We start from the raw sequence: 20440 nt of genomic DNA on the forward strand, positions 1-20440 counted from the left end.
GCCCCGCGAGCTCACCTGCTAGTTTTGTGATAGATTCACAGAACTAGCAGAATAACCCCTCGGTACAAGAATAAGTAGGGAAAAAAAAACTTACCCCTCGATATGTTTTTTTTTTATTGCCCTTGTAGGCAGACGAGCATACGGCCCACCTGATGGTGAGTAATTACCGTCGCCATGGACTTCAGCAATGCCAAGGTATATGTATATACAATAAAGTCGCTTTCTGCATCTGTCTTTAAGGATTGATACCGGTCACCGTCCTCGTCGAACCCGTCGCTTGCGACGAAGAGCTTAACGATTGAATTAACCCATAGACACAGCCGACTGAGTTTCTCGCCGGATCTTCTCAGTGGGTCGCGCTTCCGATTCGGTGGTAGATTCTGCGAAGCACTGCTCTTGCTAGGGCCGGTGTTAGCAACGCTCCCGGTTAGAGCCCCGTGAGCTCACATCAAGGAGAACCTGAAATAGCCTCTCAAGAAGGCTATCAGCATAAGTAGGAAAAAAAAAGATTGAAGGATTAGTGGTGGCCCGGAGGCCTTTCCAGTTTCAGCAGGATAGGTGGGCGAGCACGGCGTCAGGCGGAAAACTTCGTCTAAACAGCACGTCCCATTTTATAGTCACAAATAGATAAAGTAATAAACGAGGAAGCCTTGTATGTGTAATGTGTAAATATTTTTGACAAAATGACTTAACTATGATGATGATTACCTAACGATTGATGGAATATTCAGAGAAAGAGAAAGTGCGGATCACGCGACCAAAGCCGCGAGTGAAATGCTATAAGTATATTTTTTTTTAAAGTCACCTACCTTCAAAAATCTTTAATATTATACATACATCAATTAAAACGATTGTGAGGAAACTGACTGAACAATAATATTTCGTTTTTCCTTGTTTTGTTGGGAAACCTAAACATGACCTCCCTCTGTTATTATCTCCCTGATGACCGAATTCCAGCGGTATTAGCATTAATTGTAATTTATTTATACTAGACCAAGGTCGACATTACATGCGCCACATACGATGATTCTTTCGCCATAGAATTGCATCCAGCCACCAATAAAAATGATTGGGCCCTATTGAAAACCTAACTTCGAATCTTAGACAAAACCGGTCCGCACAAAATAACAGGCCAGATGTTAGTTCTAGAAAGCGAGCGCTGGCCCATGACAGTAGCTGTGACCTGGATCGACCCGCAGATGGCGCCGGTAAGGTCACCGGTGACTGGTTACGGTGTGACTAATCAAACTGCTCGAGAAATAAAGCTGAATAAATCCCTCACAATGAAAACGAACTCAAAATGCTGCCACTGTTTTGAGACCTCGATAAATCTTTGGACAAATACCAATTTCTTTCTAGTTATTTTCTTTTCTATCTAATATATAAAATTCTCGTGTCACAGTTTTCGTTGCCATACTCCTCCGAAACGGCTTGACCGATTCTCATGAAATTTTTTATTCATATTCAGTAAGCCTGAGAATCGGCTACTATCTATTTTTCATACCCCTAAGTGATTAAGGTTGTCCACACCTAACAAATTTTTTTTATTTGGACTTTTTTTTTTGTTATAATGAGGTATTATGTGGTTGAATGAGGTTTTGTTATTTTTATTATATATTCCCTCATCGTTCACAGCACTACATACCTCTTTCACTCATTTACCACATCCTTACACACTTACAATAAGTTAGTTTTTTTCTACACTAGAAATTCCCTAGAAATCTTATATATGGCAAAACAATGTTTGCCGGGTCAGCTAGTACTAATATATAAATCTACAGTGGTTTTTACGGGTGTTCCGTTATAACTACTGAACCATGCATCCGATTGACTTGAAACTTGGTATCCATGTAGAAAATACATGTACTTAACGGATAGGCTAATATTTATATGAGTGTTGGACTGCCTACACCAGTTGCGGGGGCGTTAATGATGAGAATCTTTGTGGGGGTGAGAAATAATTATGTTAATTTTAAATGCCCAGCGAAGCGGACGGGTTCAGCTAGTTCTTATATAAGAACGCGGGCTTTCGATTGAACTCCAATATAATTCCGTCCGATCTTTTTGTCCATTAAATCCTGTGTACATAATATGTACCTAATATGACCGATGTCCGTGATTTGAAATAAAGTCCGTTATGCTCTCCATCATGACCGAATCAATGTTTCTGGTTTGACGGGTGAGACAATCGTTACACAATCGAAATTCCGACGTCATGTCTCAAGGTCGGTGGATGCATTCCATTGTGAAGTCTATGAGCTCTGGTATTTGCGTACTTACACTACCAATGTGCTGTGGGCTCGTCTCTAAACATCTACAAAATTTCCGTATGTCTCAATAAATCTGAAAGTTGTCGTGGCCTAAAGGATAAGACGTGCGGTGCATTCGTATCTGGCGATGCAACGGTGTTCGAATCCTGCAGGCGGATACCAATTGTTCTAATAAAATACGTACTTAACAAACGTTCACAATTGAATTTTAAGCAATAAAAAAAATTAATAAGGGTGGATGGTAGCGTTCTTATTCTAGGCGCGACCTGCGACCTCTGCTCAGTCTAAATAATTTATCGATTCATTGAAGAGAAACTTCTTTAGGCGCTTTGAGAGTAAAATTTAACTGGCGATAGATTCGTTACGGCTAGAGAGAAAAGATACAATTTAGGAAGAGCGAGAGTGAGAAAATAGACAGCGCGTCTCGCGAACCATTCGTCCGTTGAGAGAGGGAAAAGACAAAGCGAGCTAGGTCGTTTCTCTTATACACAGCATACCCTATTACAAGAGAAATTTGATTTAAGGATAACTTGCACGCGCACCATTTTTTTTAGAGACGTACCGAACTATGAAGATGAGGAGAACCGAAGACCAAGCTCAGTGGTGTGGATTGGGAGAGGTCTATGTCCAGCAATGGACGACTCCGGGCTGATGATAATGATAATGATACCGAACTAAAAATAAAAATTCGTTTTCACTCTCATGGTCAAAATATGAAGGTTTAAGTTTTTTTTTAATGGGATTTTATGACCTGGTAACTACGACCTTTAGGTCATGTCTTATTTTAATTTATATTCTTATTTTCATGAAAAATGATAATATGGAGTGAAATGAAAATAATTAATTTGAGACATTACTTAATCAACTGGGATGAAATAAAATGAGATGAGAGGATATGGGATGAAATAATATAATCTTAGTAAAATAGTGGTCATTTACTGAGATTTTTTCAGTGTACTTTTTGGAAGATCCCGAGAAGTTACGTCCAGCGGCTTTGTTTCATTTTCCCACATTTGTGCACTTTCACAGATTATTTAAAAGTTAATAAACCACCGCTATTACACATTTAAACCTGAAGAAGCACTAATTAGACAAAATAAAACAAATCACATAACTTCACTCGTCGCGTTCCCGCCAAAAAGTCCCGTTCAAGTATTAAATTATTACTAGAGGTCCCGCAGTAGTCGAAATTCGACTATAATTAATTGGAATTGTAAGTTTGTACACTATTATGATTGTATTTTATACTTCTATAATCACAAATTTCGCCAAGACTACACTATAAAAAAATATTAATAAAGACAAACAATATTAAATCTATTCTCAATTTCACCACAGACGTCAAGAATAAAAGTTTGACAATAAATAGTATGCATGCGTGTGTGCGTCAAATACATGGTATGTAGTGTGTGTAATGTCGTCTTTATTGATTTAATGTATCTCTTACGCATTATTTAAAAAAAAAATTAGCATTGTGCACTTCTTCTCTATATTCTCTAGAAGTGTGGAAAATTTCATACTCCTCCGTCCCCGCAATATAGATTATATTATCAACAGATTACGTATGCAGATTTTTGAGCTAATCAGACGTCTCGAAGTTAGTTATAATTAGGTTGACATACCACCACACATAAATAGACACAGGTCAAACCAATAAAGGCTTGAAAATGTTATGGACGTAATACAGCCGTAAATTCATTTTGTTGTCGGAAATGGACGCGTTATCTTAAAATAAGGACATTCTCTAACCCCAAAATAAGTTGCGGGAACATAATTAGTTTTAGCATGGGGGAAATTTAGGGTGGGTCAGTCGGAACAAAGTTAGAGGATCTTAATGATAATAGTTTATCCAGATGTTAAGCAGAATATGGTTTGGTACGAGACCCTACCCATTACTGATATATTATCATGTAACAGATTCTTAACTTTCACCTACCTTTTGTCTAACGCTATTTTATCAGCTTGACATGTGTATAATACATCTCTTCCTTGCTTTGTTCTCCTCATTACTGAGGCTCGTGACTCCTACGCTGCGTCGACCTCTCTTGTACGACCGTCCTCCATCTGTTGCGATCCTTGGCCTCGTGGAGGGCATCGTGGAGCTTGATGTCCAGACAAGACCGAATTTGGTCCGACCATCTTGTGGGATTGCGTCCTCTGGGATGTTTGCCCTATATCTTGCCAGTCACCATCAGCTGCTCAAGGTTGTGACACTGCTTTCAAATACATACGTACTTATTAAAATCGCTCAACAAACTTCATGACATAAGACATTTTTACAGGTGGTAGGACCTCTTTTGAGTCCGCGCGGTTAGATACCACCACCCTGCATATTTCTGCCCTGAAGCAGTAATGCGTTTCGGTTTGAAGTGTGGGGCTGTCGTTGTAACTACACTTGAGACCTTAAAACATATATCTCAAGGTGGGTAGCTCATTTACGGTTGTAGATGTCTATGGGCTCCAGTAACCACTTAACACCAGGTGGGCTGTGAGCTCGTCCACCCATCTCAGCAATAAAAAAAAAACAAGAAATTTTCCTCTCAACTCCGAAAAATACTGCAGCTAAATGATGAAATGTTTACAAGTAAACATTTTACCCAGACGCAAACTTTATCGATCCGCCAAAATGGTTTTAACTCGCCAAAATACGATTCGAACATATTACACAATCTACCATTATAACGGTTACCGTCTACCGTCGCTGATACAATGGTACACGGTCGTTGGCTAACCACTCCGATGTTGTAGGGTTGTGCTTTTAATTCTTCGAATCATCGTTGTCTGCTTTTTGTACAAGTCGTATCCGGGAAAAGTGTTCCAAACAGCTAAAATGTAAGAGGAAATTACGAATATATTAAGGGGGTGGTCATTGACAATGCCAGACGCACTAAAGCTGCTGATTACGCGAACACCACTAAATATTCTTCGACTTGAAAGAAGCACAAACAAAAAAAGAAACACACGTTCACATTTATAATATTACTTAATAAGTTTTTTTTTTTTTCAAAAACGTACATGTATTTGTCTATACTACGATACTAATATTATAAATGTTAAAGTTTGTTTGTCCTTCTTTCAAATAAAAAAGAAGTAATTTATTGATATGTTTTTTAAAAGTAATAGTGTTAGGTCCGGAGGCTACTTTTTACATACACACATGGGCTACTTTTTAACCCATAAAAACATTTAATTCCCAAGAGAAACCATGTTTTGTTGCCTTTAGGAAAAATCACTTTATTTCGTCTAGCTTACACGGCAGTACGAAGTAAAGGATTGATATACTTATTTTTTAAATGATAGTTTTAGATCAGAAGACCGACAATGGCCACATCCAAAGAAAAAAAAGTCATATTCCCACAAAAGACGACTTCTTATTGTCATAACAGAAAAATATTGATTTCGTCCTTCTTCCACTTCAAATGGAAGCAATGTCATGCGAGCGAAGCCGCGGGCAGAGGCTAGTATACAATAGAGGCGATATGAAAACTGAATTATTAAATCAAACTAATATTAAATTTTCCAAACGCAGCCGTTCTCTTAATTAGGACATAGCCGCATTATGAAGACCGGAAACACATGTGACGCGAATAAGAGCAACCAAACGCCGTAGTGCTAAATATATAAACATATGTATGTATGTATGAATCAAACTGACGGACTTAATGGCGCAGCGTTTCCGATCCGGTGGTAGATTCTCCGAACCACTGCTCTTGCTAGGGCTAGTGTTAGCAAAATCCCAGGTTAGAGCCCCATGAGGTCACCTACTCGTTTGGCGAATCTAGCATATGACCCCTCGAGGTCATTAGAATAGGTAAAAAAGTATTTAAAAATGGGTGGTGCAGTATTAGCGTCACTGACTGCTGGACATTCGTTTGATGAACATTTTGTTCCTCCTATAACACTGTATTTTACAACACGATTCCACTCTTAACACGAAAAGATAAATTCCCCAAAACCCTCTCATCATAACACGGTATCTCTACAACACGACAAAAAAAGAGAAAAAGGCAAAAGGAGGTGGCTCAGCTATTGCTGTTCAAGGTACAGTAGTTTAAGATGTTTCATTCAGAAAAAATACTATCCTCTCTGTACTGGCTTCTCACATATAACGGTTTCGTAGAAAACAGGATTTTATAGGAACCTTTCTAGTGTGTTAGAGGAGGTGGCCATATAGAATATGTAAGTATATATTGGTCTCCGGTTTCCATAGTAAATGAAGCCTAAGCTTGGGGTCAGATAATACACGATCATCAGACTGTGGGTGACTTGTCCACGGTCTTTATAAAAAATATCTTCCTCCAATCGTTTGCTGATTGTTGAGCATGGCGATGCTCCCGCCTGAGATCTTTTCGTGTGATCTGTAGCCACTTGTATCGGTCAGTGGCACAGTGAAGTACCTCTCTGTCTCGTGTCCAATCCCAGAAAAGAAATACTTCGTTTTAGGCAGCGGCTTGGTTCTGTAGGCAGCGGCTTGGTTCTGTAGGCAGCGGCTTGGCTCTGTATAAGGCAGCGGCTTGGCTTGGTAGGCAACGGCTTGGCTCTGCCCCTGGCATTGCTGAAGTCCATGGGCGACGGTAACCACTCACCATCAGGTGGGCAGTATGCTCGTCTGCCTACAAGGGCAAAAAAAAAACCTATAAATTGTATTTTATAAATGCACATTCATTCGTTTCGATTTTGACAACCCTATCACGTAACCCACTGCTCCACTTCACACCGCACACTGTGAACTCTAATTAAGCAACAAACATTATGTTCTATAAAGGATTTGGTCACGCCTGAAATTCAATTTTTTTTACAATAGGTATACTTTTTTTTTTTTCGCAATTAAAGGTTGAAGATCGGCACGAACAACCTTCGTCGCAGCTTCGGTGCTACGTGTCTGGCTGCTGTTTGTTTAGTTTCGGCAAACTTCTTCGGCATGTGTTCAGCATAAGGTTACATGTGTATATTTTGCGTTGTCGAACAAATAAGTTAGATTCTAGATAGTTTTAAACGCTTACTGGAGTGAATCGACAAAAGTTTCCCCGATACCTGAATCTCAAATTGCATTGCGTAATGACTCCTATCCGGAATCTATTTAAGAACATGAATGCGGCAATGTAAAGTATGGCACATTGCGATTTTTCAAAATTTAACAGATTCCCGCTAAGCTCGATTTAACTGTGTGTGACGTCATTTGGGGCCAAAATTTACGTCAAATTAGACATGGTACTTACGCTAATACGCATCGCTCGTTCAACCTTTGCAACGGGAACTTAGCTTTTTGTGACCAGTATACACACGGTTGCATATTGCGAACTAACTTTCACTTCACAATGAAAATGTGTGATTTTACGTAAGATTTTGATAGTATACATCATATACATCGCGATCACTGGTCCAGTTTTCGATGGGTTGATGTTGTAATGTCAAATTGGTTATGCGATAATCAATGCCAATGAAATTGATTTCTGTGTCAAAGGTCAATAACTTGACCTTTTCAAGAGGTGTAACTGAATCCCGGTGCTGATACTTGTGTTAGCGGATCCGTAGCGAATTGATAAGCGGTTACTAATCTGGTGTAATCATTCTACAAATGGCAGGTACTTTTAGTGTAATCCTTGGGCCCGCGGTCTGCTCACAACACCATGCAGATCGTAGAGTCTCATATACCCCGCGCGCCCCTTTTGCGTGGGGACCTCGTAGGAGGTTCGGCCATATACCCGAAAAAAAAAAAAGTACTTTTAGTGCCAGTTTGAAGTCTAGGATAACTTGAATTACAGTGTAATTCATAGTTTGACGTCTCGATGTGTACAGTGGCGTTCATGTCCATTGACCATTGACTTATGTTTGCAACCAAAATATGACGTCTTTGGTTACGTCACTTAATCCCTGAGGTCTTATAACAGTGGTAACAATAGCATTTTATTCGGCTTCCGCGATTTTTTTTTATTGCTTAGATGGATGGACGAGCCTACAGCCCACCTGGTGATAAGTGGTTACTGGAGCCCATAGACATCTACAACGTAAATGCGCCACCCACCTCGAGATATAAGTTCTAAGGTCTCAGTATAGTTACAACGGCTACCCCACCCTTCGAACCGAAACGCATTAGTGCTTCACGGCGGAAATAGGCGGGGTGGTGGTACCTACCCGTGCGGACTCACAAGAGATCCTACCACCAGTGAAAACGATTGGACATAGTTGAATACTTTTACAGCTCAATCTCTTGTTCATTATTTTTGTTTTATTATTTTGGACGTTGCCTAAGGGATATATAGCTACGCGCGGCTGGATAGGTGAACTCAGCGGCTGAACCTGAGACAATTTTGCTATTACCAGCCCTAACCAGAGTAGTGCTTTGCAGAATCTACTATAGGATAGGAATCGCGACCCACTGAGAAGATTATTGGAAGATTATTGATTATTGGAGAAGATTATATTACTGGTGGTAGGACCTCTTGTGAGTCCGCGCGGGTGGGTACCACCACCCTGCCTATTTCTGCCGTGAAGCAGTAATGCGTTTCGGTTTGAAGGGTGGGGCAGCCGTTGTAACTATACTTGAGACCTTAGAACTTGTATCTCAAGGTGGGTGGCGCGTTTACGTTGTGGATGTCTATGGGCTCCAGTAACCACTTAACACCAGGTGGGCTGTGAGATCGTCCAACCATCTAAGCAATAAAAAAAAAAAAAGATCCGATGAGAAATTCATGGGGCTGTGTCTATGGTTCAGTTCGGTCGCTTGTTTGCCGTAAAGTGGATTTGGGAGATTCTTAATAAAAACGAACGCCCTAAGACAAAGATGGCGGACCTTCGTGGATGAACTTGTAGTTTTTTAAGCTGTAAAACCAGCACTTCGGAATTTGATTAGTAGTAGTACAAAATAACATGGCGCTCATCTCTTATTTCGTTGTCCTCACATAAGCTGCACTTAACTCGAGATACGAATTAATTTCATTATAAGTCATTGAGATGAACATATGTGTACAACATATTAACAAACTACACACACACACACACACAAACGGGCGCACTCTTGTTATCTTCATTTTTTAAATGTGACTTTTATTAATTACTTCCTTGAGACCATAGGGACGATATTGGGTCAAATATCAAGGACTAAATCAGTCTGTGTAGCGATAGGAGGGAGCCGACAAAAAGAGGAATCTACAATATTCACAACAACATGTGTACAACCAGACAACAACATAGAAATTCATTCTATTTGTTACATTTTCACGCCTAAACCAATGAACCGACTGGAGGAATTTGGCATGGAAATAGTTTGAATCCTGAGAAAGAACCTTTCATTCCACTGCTGTGCCTGGTTTCTGCCCACGCAACACGAAGTGTACTCCACGCGTGCTTACTACCAAGGGAAAGCTATTTAAGATCCACGATCCGCTTTGAATTAAAAAGTTTATTTATTTTCTTTACGATTATTACTTTTTTATTTTTTTATTGCTTAGGTGGGAGGACGAACTCACAGCCCACCTGGTGTTAAGCGGTTACTGGAGCCATAGACATCTAAAACGTAAAAGGTCTCACGTATAGTTACAACGGCTGCCCCACCCTTCAAACCGAAACGCATTGCTGCTTCACTGCAGAAATAGGCAGGGTGGTGATACTTATCAAGAGATTCTACCACCCGTAAAAACTACTTACTTATCGGTTTGTTTATTTAGATATCTGGAGACGGGAGTCGGACTGACTCACACGATTGTTGAATCATGAACTAGTCAGCACAGGAATCTTTCAGCTATCCACCTTCCAAGTTTAGCAATAGTCCAGATTGCTAATACACGTATTGAATGTTGATGTAACGCTATTAAAACTACACAATATTGCCAAATTTCATAATGATGCAGTAATTAGAAGCCTGTGAAAAAAATTAACTTAATTACCCCGTGCCATTCATGCGTGAATCAAACGGAAATCAAGATTATAGAAAGCGGCATTTTTTTTTAATTGTTTTTTTTTTATCTTTACTAGCGACCCGCCCTCGCTTCGCTTCGGAAACTGTAATTCGGAAACTGTAATTGATTTCTCCACTATTTAATGGATGTTATTATGCATATAAACCTCCTCTTCAATCACTCTATCTATTAAAAAAAATCGCATCAAAATCCGTTGCGTAGTTTTAAAGACTAGAGGTCCTGCAGTAGTCGAAATTCGACTATAATTAATTGGAATTGTAAGTTTGTACACTATTAGGATTGTATTTTATACTTCTATAATCACAAATTTCGCCAAGGCTACACTATAAAAATTTTTTAGCAAAGACAAACAATATTTAATCTCAATTTGACAACAGACGTCAAGAACAAAAGTTTGACAATAAATAGTATGCATGCGTGTGTGCGTCAAATACATGGTATGTAGTGTGTGTAATGTTTTCTTTATTGATTTAATGTATCTTTTATGCATTATTTTAAAAAAATATTAGCATTGTGCACTTCTTCTCTGTATTCTCTATAAGTGTGGAAAATTTCATACTCCTCCGTCCGCGCATTTTTCGTAAAAAGGGATACAAGGTTTTTTCATCACGTATTAATATATAGATTTAAGCATACATAGCGACAGACAGATATAGGGACAGAGAAAGCGACTTTGTTTTATAATATGTAGTGATTTAAGGAGACTAATTATATAAAAAAAATTAGGAAACTGTTATCGACTCTGAAGGAAGGCCCACCAAAACTATTTCATAAAGTAACTTAGCCATTTCGGATTCCGGAAAGGGTAATACGTAATTTACACCTCCAACTTGTCGAAAATCTGTATATTATGCAAAGAATTGTTGTCTCAAATAATCGTTCCGCGCACACTCCATCAAAAAAGAATGTTTTTTTTTTTATATTGCTTAGATAGTCGAGCTCACAGCCCACCTGGTGTTAAATGGTTACTGGAGCCCATAGATATCTACGACGTAAATGCGCCACCCACCTTGAGATATCAGTTCTAAAGTCTCAGTATAGTTACAACGGCCGCCCCGCCCTTCAAACCGAAACGCATTGCTGCTTCACGGCAGAAATAGGCAGGGCGGTGGTATCTACCCGCGCGGATTCACAAGTGGTCCTATCACCAGTAATTACGCAAATTATAATTTTGCGGGTTAGATTTTTATTACACGATGTTTTTCCTTCACCGTGGAAATCAATCGTGAACATTTATTAGGTACGTATTTCATTAGAAAAATTGGTACCCCCACCGCCTGGGATACGAACACCGGTTGCATCGCTCAACACGAATGCACCGGACGTCTTTATCCTTTAGGCCACGACGACTTCGAATGTGAAAAGCATCTTCCACACACAATCACAAACAATTGATTTTTTAATATACCTTTTTCCTTTTCCAGGTTTGGCACAAGGGCTGCTTCAAATGCCAAGAGTGCAGTATGACCTTGAACATGAGAACGTACAAGGGCTACGGGAAGCTGCCTTATTGTGAAGCGTGAGTAGTCATACAAATGAGTCGTCTATTATCAAAGGTGGCAATCTGTGCATTTGGACAAAAAAATGTTATTGATATGTCAATACAGATTGATTTGAATATAATCGTCTCCTTCAAAGAATACGGTTCAAAAACTGCATTAAATAAAGGTTAATAGTTAACCTGTTATTTATCTAAGATGTCGTTCCGAAGAGTTTTGTGACTGCCAATGGAATACAAAGTCAATAATTCATTTTTCTGATTTACCAATAATTATCCAAAAGTCAGATTGCCGGCTTTGATAATAGTCGACTCAAATACAACTTTTGAATGTGTTATTAACAATGATATCGACAGTCGGATGCAGTCACGAATAAAAACAGTAAATAGAAGTCGGTAACAAGTAGAGCTATTTAACGCGCGAGACGCTCCCTGGCTAGGTGGTGTGATGACCTCCGAAAGGTGTCCAGGAAGAGGTGGATGAGGAGTCCCGAAGACCGGGCGCAATGGTGTGGATTGGCAGAGGCCTATGTCCAGCTGTGGGCGACTGTGGGCTGATGATGAGGAAAACGATTTAAAATCGCTGCTGCAATAATGACTTTCTGACCAGGAGGGCGAGTCTCCCCGAGGATTGTAGTGGGGTTTTACGAATTGCCAATGCGTTATTTTGCCTATAAAGACGAAAACCCGAAAAAAGCGTGGGGTCCTTTTCAGAATATTATCAAAATAACCCTTCTACTCATATCTGTTCATAAAATATTTATAACGCTTTTTTTTTACAATAACATAATTTTTTCTTATACTATTTTTAATTCAAATTTATTAAAATTTATTTTATATTTTTTAGTTGGATTTTCTATAAAAGCGTATTTTGTTAGTTTTCTAAAACTACATATTAAGTATTTATTTTTAATTTTTTAGTTGAATTTCAATTTTTTCATATATTTTTTTTAAATATTGTATTCTCGTTGGTCCTTAATAAGTATACCAAATTTCGAGTTAATCCGACGTTTTAATGTGGGTCATAATCATGTTCAAAGATTCCGTTATAAACATACATACTTACGTCTGAAGCTAATAAAAAAAATATTAAAAAATATGTTCACATATGTGACCTTTTAGCGTAGAATTAAATATATGAATAATAATAAAATAAAAGTAAAAACAAATGTAAACATGTCGCAATATTCCTGACAAGGTTAAAAGAAATCTCATGGTCAGTCATAGTAGAATAAAAAAATTTTTTTTTTTTTTATCAACCCCTTGATTTTCTTAACGATTCTCGAAATCGATGAAATGGAATCCCGAATCGATAAATTCGTCACAATTCAAAAGTCTGAAGGAATAATTGATAATAAAAATTAAATAAAATTACATAAAATACTTATTATATAAATAGTTCATTCAAAATTACATAATATTATATTAAAATTCTATTATAAATTCTTAATTCATTTTAAATTCTATTATTAATTCTATTATTCAAAATATTAAATAATTCATTCAAAGTTACATATTATATTAAAATTCTATTATAAATTTTAAGTTCATTTTAAATTCTATTATTAATTCTATTATTCAAAATATTAAATAATTCATTCAAAATTACATTTTTTTTTTATTGCTTAGATGGGTAGACGAGCTCACAGCCCACCTGGTGTTAAGTGGTTACTGGAGCCCATAGACATTTACAACGTAAATGCGCCACCCACCTTGAGATATAAGTTCTAAGGTCTCAGTATAGTCACAACGGCTGCCCCACCCTTCAAACCGAAACGCATTACTGCTTCACGGCAGAAATAGGCAGGGCGTTGGTGCCTACCCGCGCGGACTCACAAGAGGTCCTACCACCAGTAATTACGCAAATTATAATATTATATTAAAATTCTATTCTAAATTCTATTATTCGTTTTAATCGCTCATAATGTTTTCCTTATGCGCTTAATAGGGCAGGAGAAGCACAGAGAAGTAAGTACACTCAAAAACAATAAAACTGTAACATTTAATACATTATTCAACATGTTATAATGAATACGTTAATTTGTCATTAGTCACGATCGTTAGGTATTTTGTGTCATCCTTTATGCACCGTGAGTCATTATAACGTAAACAACTAAAATGTTCGCAGATTTATGTAAACTAGTGGTCCCGCTGTAGTCGAAATTCGACTATAATTAATTGGAATTGTAAGTTTGTACACTATTATGATTGTATTTTATACTTCTATAATCACAAATTCGTCAAGATTACACTATAAAAAATATTAACAAAGACAAACAATATTTAATCACAATTTGACAACAGACGTCACGAACAAAAGTTTGACAATAAATAGTATGCATGCGTGTGTGCGTCAAACACATGGTATGTAGTGTGTGTAATGTTTTCTTTATTGATTTAATGTATCTTTTATGCATTATTTAAAAAAAATTATTAGCTTTGTGCACTTCTTCTCTATATTCTGTATAAGTGTGGGAAATTTCACACTCCTCCGTCTTCGCAATTTTCGTAAAAAGGGATACAGAGTTTTTGTTCACGTATTAATATATGTAAATTGTAATTTTCATTACAATTTAAGTTAAAACAAACTGGTCTATGGTGGTGTTTAAGGGGACACAAGAAAAGCAATTTACAACTGTATAGACCGCTCTCTTTTGATAGAAAAAGACTTACAGTACCGCTTAGGACACGAATCTGCCTCATCGCGTCGTTAAGGCAGAGTTAAGGTTGTAAGTCGTTGTGGCCTAAAGGATAAGACGTCCGGTGCATTCATATGTAGCGATGCACCGGTGTTCGAATCCCGCAGGCGGGTACCAATTTTTCTAATGAAATACGTACTCAACAAATGTTCACGATTGACTTCCACGGTGAAGGAATAACATCGTGTAATAAAAATCAAACCCGCAAAACTATAGTTTGCGTAATCACTGGTGGTAGGACCTCTTGGGAGTCCGCACGGGTAGATGCCACCACCCTGCCTATTTCCGCCGTGAAGCAGTAATGCGTTTCGGTTCAAAGGGATCTCGAGGTGGGTGGCGCATTTACTTTGTAGATGTCTATGGGCTCCAGTAACCACTTAACATAAGGTGGGCTGTGATTTCGTCCACCCATCAAAGCAATCAAAAAAATATACAAAGACGTAAAGAATTTTCCAAATTATCATCAGTCAGTCTTGTACGATGTGTTGATTTATAACTTTCATCAATGAAAAAAAACTGTTCGCATTTATAGGTACATACTGCTAAACGTACCAATCAATCTTCTTGCAAATTTTTTAAGCTGCGGAAAATTGTCTTCTACGTATTTTTTTGTAATAAATCGCACAACTCTCGTCTTACTCGACTCTACGTCTTAAAATTTGGATTGCGTTGTAGTAGGTCTCGCATTGTAGTGGGTCCCGCGTTGTAGTGGGTCTCGTGTTGTAGTGGGTCTCTCGTTGTAGTAGGTACCGCGTTATACACTCGCGAGCAAAAGTTTGGAATCACTTACTTGAAATTGATTCCGCGCGATCTTGTGTGCTAAATATTTTTTTGATAATCATAAAAATGAGATCATTTTAAAGGTTGAACTCTTAACTTTAAACTGATACCAAATTCATTCAAATCGAGCCAGTAGTTAAGGAGCTATTCCGGATTAAGTGAAGGAGGTAGGAAACAAAGGAAATATGGAAAAATAATGAATGCATAAAACAACAAAAATTAATAAATAAAAATTTTATTTAGCCTTAAAATTAAATGTCAGTACTTTGTGTTCCCTTCCCTTGCCCTAATAACTCCTCGAAGACGATTCTTCATAGACCTGATCAGCTTTTGAATTGATTCTTGTGGGATACCTTCCCACTTCTCAATCAACGCCGATTTCAGCTCATTCAGGCATGAAGGAGCAGAAGTTCTGGAACGAACCCTATTCTTCAGTTCATCCCACACGTGCTGAATAGGATTCAAGTCAGGGCTGAGCGCAGGCCAGTCCAATGTGGCGATATAGACTTCTTCGAAGTATTCAGTTGTTCCACGGGCAGTGTGACAACGAGCGTTATCGTGCTTAAGGAGGAAGCTATCACCGGCATATCCCGCATAGGGAACGACATGTTCCAGCAGAATATTGGAAATGTACCCGTCCGAAGTTGACCGCCTCCTCGTCCCCCGCCAGGCACGAAAACAAGCTCGGTTTTACCGTCGAAGGAAATGCCGGCCCACATCATACAAGAGCCGACCCCATAAGTCACTGTTTAGCGAAACAGCACTGCGCAAATCGCTCCCCAGGCCGCCTGTAGACCCAACCTCTTCGGTCGCTACCATGCAAACACATTCTGCTCTCGTCGGAGAACAGGATTTGCCTCCATTGCTCAACCTCTCAATTAAGATTGGTACGAGCAAATTGAAGGCGTGCTTGTCGATGAGCTACCGTGAGTTTCAGGCCTGTGACAGGCCTTTTTGGAGTCAGATTCGCTTGCTTGAGTCGTCGACGAACTGTCTACTTGCTAGCTGCTACCCTACGAACATCTCGGAGCTCCTGTTGGACGTCGACACCAGGCCGCAACTCGCGACGTATCAAGCAATTGAAACACGTCTTTTTCGTTATTCCTTCACTTAATCCAAGATAACTTCTTAAATACTGGCTTGATTTTAATGAATTTGGTATCAGTTTAAAGTTAGGAATTCAACCTTTAAAATGATCTCATTTTTATGATTATCAAAAAAATATTTAGTACACAAGATTGCGCGGAATCAATTTCAAGTAAGTGATTCCAAACTTTTGCTCGCGAGTGTAGTAGGTCCCGCGTTGTAGTAGGTCCCGCGTAAAATAATTTATGGGCAAGTAAAAAAGTAAAAAAACCCAATTAAAAAAATATTACATTTGTAATATTAAAAAAATATTGCATTTGTTATTAAAAATTTATAATTTATAATTTTGTTTTTTTAAAATGTCTCGCGGGCTGATTGTTGCCCATATATTATTATGACTTATGCCAATGCAACGACGTCTCGATACTTGCCCAAAAATAATTTTCAAACGACAGAGAAAGTTTGTTTGTATGAATATAAAAAATAATGTCGCCCGTTCAATTTTTGCATAATATTCTAAGTAACAGCGTACAAAACATTTTATTGCATAACGTGAGTGTGCTGTGAATTCTAATGCGTTTTTTTTAATGCATAGTATGTCACGTCTTTTTAGCCGGGCACCTCTTATAAATACTAATATATACTGAGACCTTAGAACTTATATCTCAAGGTGGGTGGCGCATTTACGTTGTAGATGTCTATGGGCGCCAGTAACCACTTAACACCGGGTGGGTTGTGAGCTCGTCCACCCATTTAAGCAATAATAATAAAAAAATTAAAAGTTATATAAAAAATATTCTGACATTATATTCATTCAACTAAAAGTCATCGAAATTTTGTAGTAATCGATTAATGATAATAGTTTTCTGAATCGCGCTATGATCATGATACACGATTTTTATAAAAAAAACATATTTCCAAGCAATTGCTTAATTCCACGCTAAGAAAATCTCGAGCACAGTCAGTCTAGAAATTCAACAATGCTATTGTCATTGCCAAGCGGCCGCTGCGTCCATTTTTTAATGAATTGAAAGATAATACTGAAATAGTGTTTGGAATTACAAAAATCGATATCTATACTAATCTTATAAAGAGGAAAGATTTGTTTGTTTGTTTGTATTGAATAGGCTCCGAAACTACTGAACCGATTTAAAAAATTCTTTCACTGTTTGGAAGCTATACTATTCCCGAGTGACATAGGCTATAATATTTTTTGAAAAAAACTAGGGATCCCTACTAAAACTCTAAAAATGTAACCCAAGGTGTAAAAAAATTACCTAAAATATTCTTTACATCGCGTGCCCTGCGAAAACTATTGATGATAGAATAAAATAATGTACTACGAATTTGTAGTACACATTATTATTTACAAAAAGGGTCGCGACAGCATATGTCTAACTATTATAGTTATGCCGCAATAAGTGTTCTTTTATTTTAAAAAATAAAACAACGTCAAATATCGTTAAATTTTTTGTTAAAGACCCGAGCGGACCCGGAGCGGGCCGCTTGTATCTTATAAGTATAAAGTTTTTAATTAATAAAAGTGAAAATAGCCAATACGGTCGGCGTTCGTGATTCTCTAGCATTCATTCGTAAATACGGACACGCGATATTATTGTATACTAGCGACCCGCCCTCGCTTCGCTTCGGAAACACTAAATTTTATTATTGATAGCTGAGTCCCTCGATGTTACGCGCGGTTATTGTCGTACCGCGGGTAACGCCGCGGGGCGAAGCTAGTCTAAAAAAAGTAGCCTAAGCTACTTCTTATATTATCAGCTACCTGTCAGTGAAAGTCTCGTCAAAATCGGCCCAGCCATTTCAGAGATTACCCGGAACAAACAGACAGACAAAACTTGTAAAACATGTCATTTTGGTGTATGTACCGTATATATATTCATATGCAAGCGTTTATTCCAATATTACAAACAGACACTCCAATTTTATTTATATGTATAGATAATCGACGTTAAACTTAAAATTGTTTTAGAGTTACACAGTAATTTCTAAGTAGATTTCGATGAGTATACAAGAAATTTTCAAAACGAAAAAAGGGCACTTAGAATATACCAACTAAAGACCTAAATAATTGTATCATGTTTTAGCAAGAGATCATGTAACTTATCTTCTATATATTAATACGTGAAGCAAAAACTTAGTATCCCTTTTTACGAAAATTGCGCGGACGGAGGAGTATTTTTCCACACTTATAGAGAATATAGAGAAGAAGTGCACAATGCTAATACTTTTTAAAAAATGCATAAAAGATACATTAAATCAATAAAGAAAAGATTACACACACTACATACCATGTATTTGACGCACACACGCATGCATACTATTAATTGTCAAACTTTTTTTCTTGACGTCTGTGGTCAAATTATAGAAGTATAAAATACAATCATAATAGTGCACAAACTTACAATTCTAATTAATTATAGTCGAATTTCGACTACTGCGGGACCTCTAGTTCAAACTAAAATCGTCTGAGATCAGTGTTACAATGACATGTGAGGAACGTTTGTTTTGTAGTTATCACAAAAACTAGCGCCATCTTTTTATCTCACTGAAGCTATTGTTGTCGTAAAATGTCGATAGATGGCGTTGCTGGTAAAGACTACTGACATTGAATGTAAACTAATTTCTTTTTTTTGCTCATAAATTGATGTCTTACGAGTGTGGTCGTTATTGTCTATGCAACGAAAAAAGGGTGGCTTTTCACGACTTACACGAATTAAACCTAAACTAGTTATAGCGAAATCCACCTTGAGATATAAGTTCTAAGGTCTCAGTATAGTTACAACGGCTGCCCCACCCTTCAAACCGAAACGCATTACTGCTTCACGGCAGATATAGGCGGGGTGGTGGTACCAATCCGTGCGGACTCACAAGAGGTCCTACCACCAGTCTATAGTATAACTTTATTGCCTTGTACAGACGAGCATACGGCTCTTCTAATGGTGAGTGGTCTCTGTCGCTCATTAACGTAAATACTGCCACAATAGGGACATAGACAAGCGGCTTCCTACTATTACGGAAGGAGCCTCAAGATTTTTAAACCTCGTTTTGAAGAACTATGAATCGCATCTCCGTGGGATAGAAGCCACATTAGTATAATACAAAGTATGCATAGAAATTAAACTGCTACAATTAATTAATTATATAATAATAATAATAATAATAATGTTTTTATTTCAAGTATCCATGACTCATATAAATTGTTAATAAGACTTAGACCTATGTTAGTAGTTATATTTACATCACAATGAATTACTGTGGTAACATCCCATGGGAGATGGCACCACAGCGACCCATGTATATACAGTCCAGCCTGCTTGCGATCATGCTCAGGATACTGTTGGAGCTGGCCCTCACTCTGTTTACCAGAGATGCACACCTCTTACGCATGGTAGCGTAAAAACAATCTATGTGCGCGTCTGCAAACATCCCTGATGCGCTACAAAAGCGGGGCAGCACCACCAGCACCCTAAACGCGTTATTGTATTGAAATAATAAAATAGTATAAAGGAAATATAATTTAAAGCCAACGTTACTGTGGATGAGAAGTCAGCGCGCGTTACTCTACCATTGTGACGTCATTCGTGGATCGTAAACAGCACGTGTCAGGAGTACTAACATCTCGCATTGATGTATAAAAATAGAAAAAAATAAATACGTATTCCGTAAGTACGTAATGCTATTTGTTGAATTGCGCGCTCCGTGCATATTCTGATATGACCTGATTATGTTCTATCGTTACACATTTTACGCGGTTTTTGCTGCTTTATACATAATTCGTCGTGGCCTAAAGGATAAGACGTCCGGTGCATTCGTATGAAGCGATGCTCCGGTGTTAGAATCCCGCAGGCGGGTACCAATTTTTCTAATGAAATACGTACTCAACAAATGTTCACGATTGACTTCCACGGTGAAGGAATAACATCGTGTAATAAAAATCAAATCCGCAAAATTATAATTTGCGTAATCACTGGTGGTAGGACCTCTTGGGAGTCCGCACGGGTAGGTACCACCACCCCGCCTATTTCCGCCGTGAAGCAGTAATGCGTTTCGGTTCGAAGGGTGGGGTAGCCGTCGTAACTATACTGAGACCTTAGAACTTATATCTCGAGGTGGGTGGCGCATTTACGTTGTAGGTGTCTATGGGCTCCAGTAACCACTTAACATCAG

The 20440-nt window shown here is 38.2% G+C and overlaps 1 protein-coding gene and 1 long non-coding RNA gene across 2 annotated transcripts in view; both read left to right on the forward strand.

The window, feature by feature from the left end:
• Positions 1-20440, forward strand: part of LOC134200481 (uncharacterized) — a 330115-nt gene that overhangs the window by 259453 nt on the left and 50222 nt on the right. The window lies entirely within an intron of this gene.
• lasp (LIM and SH3 domain protein Lasp) overlaps positions 1-20440 on the forward strand; it is a 39664-nt gene that overhangs the window by 3902 nt on the left and 15322 nt on the right. Inside the window, 1 exon segment of the mRNA NM_001252672.2 lies at positions 11614-11708. Within this exon segment, the coding sequence (NP_001239601.1) occupies positions 11614-11708 (95 nt within the window).

This window comes from Bombyx mori, chromosome 2 (genome assembly GCF_030269925.1).
Source record: "Bombyx mori chromosome 2, ASM3026992v2".
NCBI lineage: Eukaryota > Metazoa > Arthropoda > Insecta > Lepidoptera > Bombycidae > Bombyx > Bombyx mori.